Below are 13,472 nucleotides of genomic sequence, written 5' to 3' on the forward strand. Positions count from 1 at the left end.
CAGTGCCCATGTTTAATTATTCGTAGGAAAGCGCCCACATTTTGGCTACCAATCAGTCTCCAACTCATGTTGACCGCCCACACACGTAAAAGAAGAGAAAAAATAGGCAGCACACATACACAGGCCTTACCCATCAATGACATTACGTGGGGCTGGCCCAACTAAAATCAGCAGCAAACTATGCGCCTATTGCTGAGCGCGGCGGAGCGCGCCATTGCTTTTAGTCATCATCACCTATTATGCAAATGAGTTTTTGTAAGAAGTACATATTACTGGAAAATAATATCTATCTTCAACAATTTTATCTCAAAAGATGTTTTCTTGCACCATGTTAAACTTTCTTATAGGATTTCCCTGTTTTTTTCATTTGTGGAAGGCTTCTGCTGCCAAGGTGGATCAAATAGACATGGAGTCAAATGACATCCGCCGCTTCGAACAGTTGAGACGTGAGTTGATTGAGTTAGAAAGGAGAGTGCAGAAGAGTACAGATGGTGCTAAAAAAGAGGAGGTATGCTTGTTTAAGATATATTTTTAGATAGCAAATGAGAATGCAGTTGGTATTTGAGCCAACACTTGAACCTGAGACTCTGCAACCTCCATGGAAACGACATGACGATCAATCAGTCATGTTCTATTTGCAGTTCTGTTACATACCATGACCATACCATAATGGCTGGCTTTGTTATTGTAGAAGTTTCTTCAGCTTTGACGAGTTATTCATCCAGCCATGTCCTGTTTTCAGTTCCAGGAAACGGAGGTTCCAGATGAAACAATGAGCCCTTCTGAGTCAGCACCCCCTCTGTCAGGGCCTTCTGGTTCAGTAATCAAGAAAGAAAATGTTATTACAAAATCGGTAGAGAAAGTTAAGGAGAGTACAACGGTATGACAATTTGAATTTTATTCATCCTGCTTAAGAAAATCCTGTAACATAGTTACTTCCACAAACATTCAAAACAACTTGTGCATTTGGCCATTTCTTACCAGATTTTGTGTTGTTTTCTGACATTAACGGTGCTTGATGGCATCACAGGGTGTTAATATTTTCTATGGTGATAAATTTTGACAACACACAACAGTATTAATTGAGTGATTATTTTGGTAGGGAATCTAATAGTCTAAGTAGCTGTTGCCTCTTTTCATTCCTTGCATTAAACTAATAATAGTATTAAAGGGTTAAAGTCTATTTCATCTTCTTGGTGCTGCACAGATTGTGTTGCAAGGGACACAGCTCTTAGCAATTGATACAGGAGCTGCTATGGGTTTACTGAAAAGATCTCTTATTGGGGAGGAACTAACTCAGAAGGAGAAGCAGGCTCTTCAGAGAACCCTGACAGATTTGGCATCTGTCGTTCCAATAGGAATACTCATGCTTCTACCAGTGAGTATTTCTTTCGCATTTGTACCTTCTGAACATGTCACATGGGGGCAGACATATAAGCGTCGTGGTTGCCACCCGGCGCCTCCACAGTCTAGTTCAGAGATAACACCAATACAAGATGGAACCGCTCTTGGTAATCCTCCAGATTAGGGGAACGCATCATCAGGAAGAATTCCTATTGATGGGGGGATTGCTACTGCAAGCAGAGTCCTTAGGTGGAATTACTATTGATAGGAAAGCTACAGGTTAGTCCGTATAGAATAGACCATAGTTTCGTTCGTATTAGACATGGAGTCAGAGCTCAGAGTCGGTTTGTAAGGCAGATCCTCTCTCTATATGAGGTAGCCACGCACAACATCTGCACCTAGGGCCTCCAGCCCTAGCTGCATCTTCCCTTCCACGGCTCCAAAGTGTTCCTGTATTGGTCCTAATCTAATCCTCTACAGATTGCGTTCCCACAAATCAAGTTGTGACATTTTGGTATTGGTCCTAATCTAATCCTCTACAGATTGCGTTCCCACAAATCAAGTTGTGACATTTTGGTTTCAGAGCCAGCCGTTCCTTCTTCCACGGGGACCAACAACAAACGACAGTGACGATGCTTGGAAACAAGAGCTCATGCAGCTCATGAAGGACACCAAGGCAAACACGGAGACCACCAAGCAGTTGATAGCTTCGACGAACCAACGTCTTGACGACACCATTGCTCGTTTGGACAGCCATGATGGCCTGCTTGACTCCCTCGCCAAGCGTCTAGACTGCCATGGTATTCATCTGGCACGTATTGAAGACGCCAGCCAATCGGCACGGATGCCGACAAGGAAGACACGGAGAGTGCAGCCGCTGGAGACAAGCTGGTGGGCCCCGGCGATCTGCCCACCTCGTACGATTGAGGAGAGCAAGGCCACCAGCATTTTGGCGTCTTCAAGATGTCGTTCGCATCCTTTGGCAGAACGGAGGATGCCTTAAGAGCATCTACAACCGGGCTCCTCAAACGCGTCCGCGGACGGCCTGGTTAGTGATCGATCACAAAATCGTTCCTGACCGGCACACCTCATATCCAACCCATATCTAGGATGGATATGGGGAGGCCCAGGCGCGTCCGTTATGTCGGATCTGACAGAAAGGACCCACCACAATTCACCAAATCCAACCCCCCCCCCCCCCCCCCCCGACCTTGCTGGATTAATCCTTTTCCTCTTCTCTCTTCTCCCTCGTCCGCGCCGGCCCTCCCCTAGCCCCGCCGCCATCCTGACCCCTCGGCGCCGCCCTAGATATTGTCACCACCAGTGGTACGTCTGGCTATTCTTGGACTGTACCATGCCCTCCATGTGTTCGACAAATTGTCCGAGCAGTCTTTTTTGTTCTTTTGTAGGCAAAATGATAGATTCAGAGGGTTAACAAGGAGCTTGATAAATTAATGCAAAAGGAGTTCTTCGATTCGTCGGAGTCGGACGGAGATGCTGAGATGATGATGATCATGAGCATCCAAGAGGAAATGGACAGGGAGCTGGGGCGCATTCTGAACTTCAAGGGTATGATCAAAGGGAGAAGAGTTTTCAACCGGAATAGGGTCGATGGAGGACGGCTGCTCTATAAGGACTATTTAAGCCCGGACCAACAGTCCCTGATAATTTTTTTGTCGACGCTTTCGTTTGCGCAAACCCTTGTTCTTGCGCGTGGTGGAGGGAGTGGAGGCACATGATTTGTACTTCAGGCTCAACAGGGATTGTTGCAGACAACTCTCGTTCTCTCCTAAGCAGAAATGCACGGTTGCTTTGAGGATGCTTGCATTAGGTACTGCCATCTATGCCGTTGGTGAAATGGTCCGGATGGGAGAGAGCACATGCCTGAAGGCCACTGTGAGATTTACCCGAATAATGGTGAAGGTGTTTGGAGTAGAGTATCTGATAGAACCAAATGTGCAAGACACAGCAAGGTTGATGGCTTCTCAGCAGGTGTCTTGGCGGCGGTGATGGTTGCATCCTTTGGCCGTGTGGGTGGCAGAGGATGTTGCGTTCAGTGATCCTGGTATTAGCGTGCTCTGGACATCTTGTTTGGTCGCGGCATGTCTTTCTTCTGGGTAGACAGGTGCACGGAGTTCCTTGGGTGGCGTGGGTGAGAGGTTCTAGGTGAAAACCTTGTGCTTCAGTGCCAACGACGGTGATGCTTGTGGGTGTCATTTCCCTCTTGAGGGCGTCGTTGCGGTCCCTCTCGCTGAGCGAGGGCTTCGGGTGAAAACCCTTGACTGACTACTTGGTCTCGACGGCGATGGCGCGCGGTTTCGTCTTCCTCCGGAGGGCGTCGTCGTGGAGCCCAGATTTCCTCCAGCGCACCGTGTTGTCATCGGCAGACTTATTCGGATCCTGACTTGAGGTCTCCTCGACTCTGGTGTGGGTGGTTGCACTCGCCTCCGTATCTTCTACACAGGTCCTCGTTGGCGCCACCCACGGTCCTCGCTATTCGCTTGCAGGTTCGGGCCCCACGACCCGGAGCGGGAGGGCAGGGGGCCCTCTCCGACGACAGCTTGGTGAGTGTGGCGGACTGAGGTCCGGTGATTTCCCCTGGTGGCTAGTCATCTTCTTTGTCGGTAGTCTAGGGTGCTTTGTGGTAGGGTGTGGATTCTCCTGTATTTCTTGCTTTCTTTCGATCTGCTTTGTAAGAGGTTCTCCTCATCACCATGAGTTTGGCTGTGTTGCTTTATATATAAAGCGGGGCGAAAGCCTTTTTCCATATATCTGAGCAATGCCTTCAACAAGGTAATGACGTAAAAACATCGCCATTACGAGGTATAACTAACTCATGTCAGACCTAGGGTGCTCGAGTAGCACTACCATCGACGTCACTTATGTGTTGTTGCCATCACTTTTCCGCGATCCCAGCAGCTACATGCGATGTGCGACCGCGGCTGCTGCACAACCATCCCTCTGCGTCAAGCCGTCGTCCATAGTTTACAACTCCCCACTGAAGTCAACCGTCGAATCTAGAGAGAGGACCCTCGACGTCACGTGTGTTGTTGCCATCACTTTTCCGCGATCCCAGCAGCTACATGCGATGTGCGACCGCGGGTGCTGCACAACCATCCCTCTGCGTCAAGCCGTCGTCCATAGTTTACAACTCCCCACTGAAGTCAACCGCCCGAATCTAGAGAGAGGACCCTCGGGAAGACCTTTCGGTGGCCACCGCAAACCATGGTAGTGTGGTTCCTTCGCTAGCCAAAGTCTTTCGAGCCAAGCTGTACAAAGGTGTGTGGCAAGTGCTTATTCAGTGGGAAGGCCTTCCAGCTTCAGATGCTTCATGGGAAGATGTTGAAGCTTTCAAGCGTCTTTATATTGCGTCCCAGCTTGAGGACGAGCTGTTCGTCGACGGAAGGAGAGATGTTATGTAGGGGCAGACATATACGGGTCATGGTCATGGTTGCCACTCGGTGCCTCCGCAGTCTAGTTCAGAGATAACACCAATAGAAGATGGAGCCTCTCCTGGTAATCCTCCAGATTAGGGGAACACATCATCAGGAGGAATTCCTATTAGAGTCCTTAGGTAGACTTATTACTATTGATAGGAAAGCTATAGGTTAGTCCGTATGAATAGACCTAGGTTTGTTCATTAGTCACAGACTCATAGTTGGTTTGTAAGGCAGACCCTCTATATATTATATATAAAAATGAGGTAGCCACCGTGAGATTTAATGAAGCAGAGAATTAGAAGATACCCCTTCTTTCTCTGCCCCTCGGCTCCTCATGCGTAACATCTGCACCTAGGGCCTCCAGCCCTTGCTGCATCTTCCCTTCAATGGCTCCCAAGTGCTCCCATATTGATCCTAATCTAATCCTCCCCTACTGATTGCGTTCCCACAAATCAAGCTGTAGGAGAACAAGTCTCCGGAGGTCCATATTGTTTCTTTCTTCCAGTTTTGTGCCATAATCCTGTAATCTCTTTGCTTCATCCACTGTTACCCATACTGACTAGACAATCCAATCTCGTTTAACACCAAGTTGTGACGGTCAAGGATTTTGTTTTGTGCGCCTAAGAGTTTAAATCATATTTCTTAGCTTGTGAACTTCGTCTTTAGTGCAGTTGTCTCCATGTCAGAGCATTATAAACAGGTGCCTTTGTTTCCAGGTTACTGCTGTTGGGCATGCTGCTATTTTGGCTTTTATCCAGAGATATGTGCCTTCCATGGTTTGTAACTCTGTACAAACCCTTATTACTCCCTTCGTTGCAACATGTAAATGTAAGTGTATATTTGTGTATTGTAGATCCCATCCACATATGGCCCCGAGAGGTTAGATCTCCTCAGGCAGCTTGAGGAAGTGAAGGAAATGAAATTGTCTGAAGGCAGCAGTGAAGATATTTCTGACGCAATAGGTTTCAGAGGTGACCAAGTGAAATAAGCTGACCATGTACAGACGGACACAAGTATATATCTGATTGTCTTTTCTGTAAAGAGTAAGTAACAATTTGACTTGTGCACGCTTGTTGCATTTCTTCATTTCCTTGTTTTTAATAACTGCCTGCATTCTGGCTTCCTTAGAACTAAAACTGCTCCACTTAGATAACCACACTATCTGCTTACAAATGTTTGTCCTTTGCCTGCGATGAATTTCTCTAAGTATGACTACTAATTGTAGGTTCACAACACAACACAGCCTCTCGTAATGCGCATTAACAGAAGTTCTAGATTGTACATGTATTTACTCCCTATGATCCATATTAATTGACACTGGGTTAGGTCAAAGTTAGTACAACTTTGTACTAAACCAGCGTCAGTTAATATGGATTGGAGGGAGGATTTATTTTTGCAAACAGTGCATGTGAAAAAAATGTTAAATTTACTTCTGAAAAGTACATTCAAAACATCATAATTTTTCTGAGTTACACTTATAGATACATGTTAAAGTCTGCAACATACATAATATAAACCATGCTTCAACCAAGAGGGACCAGAGTATATGATTTTTACAAAGAGATACAACTCATATAGGTCCTCTTCTTCGGAGACTTCAAATTCAAAAGGGCTCTTTGTTTCACTTAAAAATGCTGTTCCTTTGTAGCGCTTTTGCCTGTAATTATCTCACGGATGATGCTCTGAACCATTTTCTCAACATTTGTGTAGTGTTTTTGAACAAGAGGCGGGAGGGTTCGTTTCCTTATACTCTACTCCTAGAAGACCTCTCAGTGCATGCTGATGGGAGTACAGCTACACATGTTACAACCATACGATGCATGGGCATAGTTGAGGGGCTATTCTTCCTAAAATTATATGCCTTGGTAGATCTTTGTCCATACTTAACAGTTACAACTTAAAAGAGTATTTGGTGCCCACTTAGCATATACTCCCTCTGTCCTAAAATTCTTGTCCTAGATTTGTCTAAATACGGATGTATTTAGTTACGTTTTAGTGTTAGGTATATCCATATCTAGACAAATCTAAGACAAGAATTTTGGGACAGAGGGAGCATGATCAACGTCGAAGTTCCTTTTGCATAATGGCTTTGTAGAGTAGGCATTTGGATAAGTGGATCGAATACCTAGCTAGATATTTGTGTATCACATGTTGTCATGTAACCCTATGTATTTATATTTGAGATAATTAGCATACACGAACTTGCCTAGGACCTGCAATTTCGTACATGTCGCAAAATCGCTTTAGTTTTTCTTAAACACAGACGTAGGCGCTGATATATACACACATACACTCACCTCTATGGACACATGCATGCACACTGTACCCCTATGAGCTCCTTTGAGAGACTAAGCTGACACATCATCTTAGATTGATGAAAATACTATAGGAGCCTCTGTAGTTGACAAGAACGTCTACTCACACAGAATAAACATCGTTGGAAAGCCTAAACTAAAATGCGAGCAGCAGTGCCAAGTCTAGGATTTGTACGTCTAGGATTTGAACCTTGATCCGTTGGTTTCACCACAAGTAACCTAACCATGTGAGCTAGACTTAGTTCGCCAAAATTGCATTAGTTGATCAATTAACTTTGCAGTGGGTGTGATTTCATATAAAAGTAGCCGACCTGAGCCCACCTTGCTGACTAACTCTACTTGCGATCAAGCATCTCTTATGAGTTTTTTGGTGGGACTTCTATTTCTACACGGCTTCTTTTCCCCCGCACCCCTCGATCGCACTGCCAAGGGCGACCCGAGAGCAGCTTCCCCACCCGCAACCGCCGGCGTCAATCCTTTCCCCCCACCTGCCGTCGTTGGAAGACGTCGCCGGGCGAAGCCCGTGTGGCTGATGGCGGCGGCAGGGCTCATCTCTTGCGGCCTTCCTTTGCTCTGTGGGCGACAGGACCTGGTGGCGGCCAACGATGTCCTGGTCCAATGCGCATCTCAGCATACGGCGGCGGGATTCGACGAGTGGTGGTCGATGGTGGAGGTCAAGGTTCGTCTTGTGACGTCACTCTCGGGCTAGCTTGGGGAGATTCAGTGCTTGCGACCATGACCAGGATGGGGTCGCTGGATTTGGCCAGATCTGGCCGTGGTTGGTGGTTGGACATGTTTGTGATGTTTGATGGCTGGCACCGGGTTGCCGACGATGCAGTGGCGGGTGCGGCACGTCGGCAACTGGGCGGATCTTGATGGGTTCTTCTTATCATGTCGGGATTCAACCGTTGTCTGGGTCCTTGACACCGCAGACAACTTCGGGGAAAACCCTCGATCTCATTGGGATCGAGCGATGGCGGTGCTTTCGCGTTGTAGTCCATCTTGAGGGCATTGTTTCTGGTGTTTGCTCCGGTTGAAGGGACCAGCGACGCCAACGGCGCACAGCCTGGTGGCGTGACTGTCGATGAAAATCGTGCCGACTACGGTCATGGCAGACGGTGGCGGTGTCTTCGATGTTGTTCCATTGCTGAGGCATTGTCGTTACAGTTTGCGTCATCATGCTTGGGATGCTCTGGCGGAAACCCTAGATCTGGGTCTCTTCAATCAGACGATGACGCGCCTTTGGTGTCGTTCTCCCTCCTGGGGGCATCATTTTGGAGCAAGTGCTGGTTGGAGGGGACTAGAGGAGGAGCGGTGTTACATCTACCGCAAGGCCGACGACGGATCTCGGTGGCATGGCGCTACGGAGTTATGGCGACGGGTGTGTGTGGGTGGATACGTGTAGGATGGTGGTGTCGTCTGGCGTGGTGGTGGCGTCGACAGCAGGCCTGATAAGGTCGATGCGTCAGTGTCTACTCTGTAGATGGATCGGTGGAAGACGAGGGTGACGACCTTTGTGAGTGCCGGAGCTGTGTGTGCCCCAGCAACGCGGCTTGGTTGGGCCCTCTAGGTTTAAATGTTAAGCTTTGGTGCGATGTCTGTTTGGCATTAGGCTTGGACTATTGGCACCCCTTCATCAAGTGGATATGAGTAGCGATAAATGTTGCCAAGATGATGGCTTCAGACTACCTAATGTATTAATTGTAAGGTCTTTATGAATAATTAATAAAATGACTGCATGCACCACTCAGATGCGGCCGGGGTCATCCTCCTTTTCTAGAAAAAGCATCTCTTATAAGTGTTGTTGCCCACGTGTGCGTGCGTGGCGTGGATGATGTGAATGGCTGCGTGCATGCTGTGTTCTGGCAACGACATCCAGAGTTAGAGCATCTCTACTCGTCCGGCCCCCAGCGCATCCGACGGTTGTGTTTTGGCCTATGCACCGGCGGTTTTTTCGCCCTGGGGGCGATCCAATCCCCAGTCGCGCCCCTAGGTTTCGGCCCCAAGACGCACATAAATTCAAACTTGTCTTTTTCGCTGCCAAAAAATGCCACAAGTTCAGCGATCATCATGCCACAGTTTGACGATCAACATGCCACAGTTCGACGATCAAACATACATGAAAGTTCGGCGTTCAAAAGGAAGGACGCGTAGGCAAAGGAATGCATCAAAGGACGGGCTCCTTCGGCGTGGGACTGCTCGGGGTCGGCATGGTTTCTGTGCTCGGGCTGGTCGGCATCGGCGTGGCTTCATCGCTCGGGCTGGGCGTCGACGTTGGGGTCGGCGTGGGCGTAGGCGCGGCGGTCGAAGGCATCTGGTTCAAGATGAGTCGCGCTTTGCCAGGTACCACACCTTGACCTGCTCGTCCATCGTCGACATGTCCGTCCCCATCAAGAACGCTAGGTCGGTGTTCCTCTTCTTCATGGCGACATTGGTCCGGAGTAGGTCGAGCTTCACGTCCTGCTTCGTCATCACCGCTGACCACCGGGCGTCGGATTTCTGCTCTCTCTTTGCGGCGTTGTTCTTGGCGTCGGCGATGTACTGCTCGATCGATGATTGCAGCCGCTAGGCAGCCGGTGCCGCGTCCTTCTCCGTCTTGGCTCTTTTGTTGCCATCAGGGCGCCCATCCAACGCCCCCGGGGAGGGCGTGTCTGACTTGTACGTTTCCTTGGCCTTGGCGAGGGTGAGCCGGACATCCCTCCACTTCTCGCACGACTCAATCCGGGAGAACACGTGAAGGAACTTGAACTCTTGGTCGCTGCTGTCCTGGCGGTACATGTTGAACATCTGAACCATTTGCGCAGACGAAGAGCTAGTGCTAGCGATGTACACGACGAAAGAACTGAGCCGTCGGCTGGACATACCTGACCCTCGACGTTGGCGTCGCGATCTCCTCGACGATCCCATGTCATTTGTTGCACGCCGCCTGAATGATCGCCCAATGATTGGACATGGCCTTTTCGCCGCGCTGCATGTGGATGGTGGCAAAGTAGGGGTCAACCAGCTTGCGCTCGTCGAACGCAGACTTGATCCATCTCTAGTATGTGTTGGTGTTCTGGTTCGCGCCGGTGATCGGGTCAATGCTGACGATCTTCCATGCTTCGGCGAGGCACTCGTCTTCTTTGCACGTCCACTTGACGCGCGGCTCGCCCGGCCTGGCATTAGCCCCCCACTTCTTCTTTCTCCCTTTCCTCGCCGGCGCCGGCTCCATCTCCTCCTCCTCTTCTTCCTCGGCGTCGTCGAGCTCGTTGTCCATGTCGACGCCGGTGTCCATTGTGTCGTCTTGCGCGTGGAACCCGGGGTTGGAGGCGGTGGTGGCCGAGCCGCTCATTATGATCTCGTCCATGTCGGCGTCGGTCGCGTCGGGGTTGCCGAAATGTGGCGCCGAGGCTTGTGAGAAGGGTAGGGCACCCCGGCGCAGCGATGGTGTCGACAAGGCTGAATACACCTGCGATGAGTAGTTGTACTAGGTGTGGAGGCCGGCGAACGCGGGCGAGGGAGTGCGCTGGTCGGGGTTCAGACCGGAGGGTGAGGCACGTGGCAACGCGCCATGTGGGAAGGTGATGTTGGGGTTGAATCCACCATGCGCATCCCCGTCGTTGTAGCCAGGTGTGGGTGTGTACCCCCAGGGCAGCGACATCGAGAAGTTGGCTGGCGACGGGACGCTCTGTTGGCTCCACCTAGCTTGCGGGCAGTGGCCGGGTGGATTCATCATCCTCGCGCGAGCCTCTGCCTGCTCCACTGCGGCCGCAGCCGCGTCCCTGGCCTTCTTGGCGTTGAGCCTATTTCGCCAGTCGGTGGTGATTGCCTCCCGGCGCTGAACCTCCGCCCTTCACTCGGCGTTGGACATGCCCGGTGGTTTTGCCATCGACGCCCTCGGCTTCCTCTGCTTCGGCTGGGTGGAATCGGCAACCACAACGGAGTGAGGGGTTGAATACTTCTTCGGCGGCGTGGTGGCCGGATGGCGGGATGGCGGCCAGATGGCGGGGAGCGGGAGGAGAATGGCAGGAGTGGCGGGGCAGAAGGGGGAAGCAATGAGGGAATGGAGGGAAAGAGGGGAAAACGGCGGGAAAAGGCCTATCTGTTGTCGACAGAGCGGGCCCACATGACTTTTCGCTTCGGCCGGAGCACCCAGGCGCCCCCCGGGGGCTGGGTTCAGCTTGGGTTTGCCGACTATTATTTCGGCCCAAACTGGCGATAAACAAGGACCTGGGGGCACGACTGGGCCGATTTTTGGCCGCCGACGCTAAAAAAGAAGCCCTGGGGGCCTGTTGGGGGGGGGGTGGAGATGGTCTTAGCACCGAAGTACAAGGGCATGTGTGAGGCGATCCGGGGGCGGCGACTGACTCTGGCACCCCAGAAGGCCGCTTTTGGGCTGGCAACGTCGCCGGCGGCCGATGGCTCATCCGGATCGAGATTCACATGCCCGGGATCGGACTCCGAGGAGAGGAGACGTCGACGGTAGGCGTTCAACTGGCTGTTGAGGTGCCGGGAATCAACGGTGGAGGCGAGGAGTGGAATATGGTGACTCATCGGCGGAAGAAAACTGAGACAGAATGGTCCAAGATTTCTAGAACGATGCTGGCTTTCCAACACCGGAGTTGTGCTTCTGGGAACGTTGTCGCCATCCGTTGGTCGCCATCGCCATCGCCATCGGGAGAGCCGCCCATTTGCAGGGAGCAGAAGAGCATGGCTGAAGCGGAGGGATTAGAGTTGGATGTTTCAGATATGCCGCCGAGTTCGACGACTGTGGAGCTCCCCGGTCACAGGTCCACGTCGTCGCCGTCTGGGCTGAGGCTGGGACGCCCACCGCGTGTGGGATCTTGGCGTGGGCCCCTGCCGCTGCGCAGTGTGACACCACCGCCGGTCCTTGGGCAGTTCCTTCATAGGAAGATCCTTCAAGGATTCAAGACCTCGGCCGATCGTGCATGCTCGCTGGCGAAGTATACCTCATGGGGATTTGGCGTCGTTCGAGTGCCGATTTCAGTGGCGACGTCCTAGGAAGTTCAAGTCACGCTGACCTCGGGAGTCGGGCCATGCATGCAGACAGGCAACCAACCAGAAATCTTTCTCGTGGGCTTTCCTGCGATGGCATATCAGGGCTCTATGGACAGGCTATCCTACACAGATCGTAGGCAAACCGTCTTTGTCATCATCTCCTGCCGCCGAGCTCTCAATCATCGCCCCCAAGTCCCCGCCCTACGCGTGGACGCCGTCATCTACTCCATCTCCGCCTCACTACCACGTGGCGGGCCGCTCCTATGCGATGGAGCCTCTTCGTCCCATGGCGGGAGTCCCTCCCAAGGTGCGTGGCGCCTACGCCACTAGAGGGCCAACCCCTCATGCTGCTCCGATCATGGGAACGCCCCCTACCTCGCATCCTCCGGCTCCGGCGCCGCGCTACTCCGGTTCGTCTTATCAACAACAAGGTCCTACGCCGGTGATGTAGGATGGAACCCTAATGGTCGATCTTTTCACACTTGGAGGGAAAATGAGAGGCAAATCAAGAGGAACACAAGATGAACACTCAAAGAGACAAGATCCAATCACACATATGCTAAATCCACATACACATAAGGAGATACAAGATCCAAAGTCAACACAAGAGGATACAAAGGGTAGCTAGTTCATCCCAATCCTTGAAGGAGAGAGGTCTTGAATCCTAGGAGGATCTTCCCATGAAGGGGTCTTGAATCCACTTGGGGGATCTTCTCACATAGAGATCTTGAACTCCATGGGAGTAGGGGTAAGTGGATGAACAAAGCTCTATCTAAAATGAGCTCTAATCTTTGCTAACCCTAGATGGAGAAGGGGTAGTCTATATATAGTGCCAGTACAAGTTGGCACGAGATGAGGGGATACATGGGCCTTTGGCCCGGTCGCTGTGCGTAAGTAGGTGCTGGATGTCCGGGCTGGGGGCCGGATGTCCGGCGGCTCACGAAGAGCTGGATGTCCGGGATCTCGGCCGGATGTCCGAGCCTGGAGGGGAAGAGCTCCTATTGCTCTCGGGTGTGGCGGGCCGGATATCCGGGGCGGGGCCGGATGTCCGGGTCCTGTTGCTTTGTAGCCGCGACCTTGTTGCTGTAGATGGAGTCATCAAGGGCTCGATGTCCGGCCAAGGGGGCGGATGTCCAGGTCATGTAGCATTTCAGCTGCCTTCCTTGTCAAACCTCTTCATCCGTGTACTTGAGGACTTGTCCATGATCTCGAGCATCTCCGAAGGGTCTTCCTTACCTTTGATGTACTTGATCACATAAGGAAATGACTCAATGAACTCACTCCATTTGGCATGTCGCTTATTCAATTTTGTTTGACTCTTAAGACATTTAAGCGTCTCATGTTCCGTATGGATGACAAATTCACGAGGGCGAAG

At 51.1% G+C, this 13,472-nt stretch overlaps 1 protein-coding gene and 1 pseudogene across 2 annotated transcripts in view; one reads left to right on the forward strand and one right to left on the reverse strand.

Moving 5' to 3' along the window:
• Window positions 1-6,993, forward strand: part of LOC123162121 (uncharacterized) — a 37,747-nt gene extending 30,754 nt beyond the window's left edge. For both annotated transcript variants that reach the window (XM_044579917.1, XM_044579918.1), the window contains 6 exons: window positions 377-508; window positions 743-880; window positions 1,208-1,378; window positions 5,501-5,560; window positions 5,638-5,827; window positions 6,495-6,993. In XM_044579917.1, the coding sequence (XP_044435852.1) occupies window positions 377-508; window positions 743-880; window positions 1,208-1,378; window positions 5,501-5,560; window positions 5,638-5,772 (636 nt within the window). In that variant the 3' untranslated portion in view covers window positions 5,773-5,827; window positions 6,495-6,993. The remainder of the gene's footprint in view (window positions 1-376; window positions 509-742; window positions 881-1,207; window positions 1,379-5,500; window positions 5,561-5,637; window positions 5,828-6,494) is intronic.
• A 1,998-nt stretch (window positions 6,994-8,991) lies between these two features.
• LOC123157925 (uncharacterized) lies at window positions 8,992-11,632 on the reverse strand (annotated as a pseudogene).
• Between the last annotated feature and the right edge of the window lie 1,840 nt (window positions 11,633-13,472).

This window comes from Triticum aestivum, chromosome 7B (assembly GCF_018294505.1).
Source record: "Triticum aestivum cultivar Chinese Spring chromosome 7B, IWGSC CS RefSeq v2.1, whole genome shotgun sequence".
NCBI lineage: Eukaryota > Viridiplantae > Streptophyta > Magnoliopsida > Poales > Poaceae > Triticum > Triticum aestivum.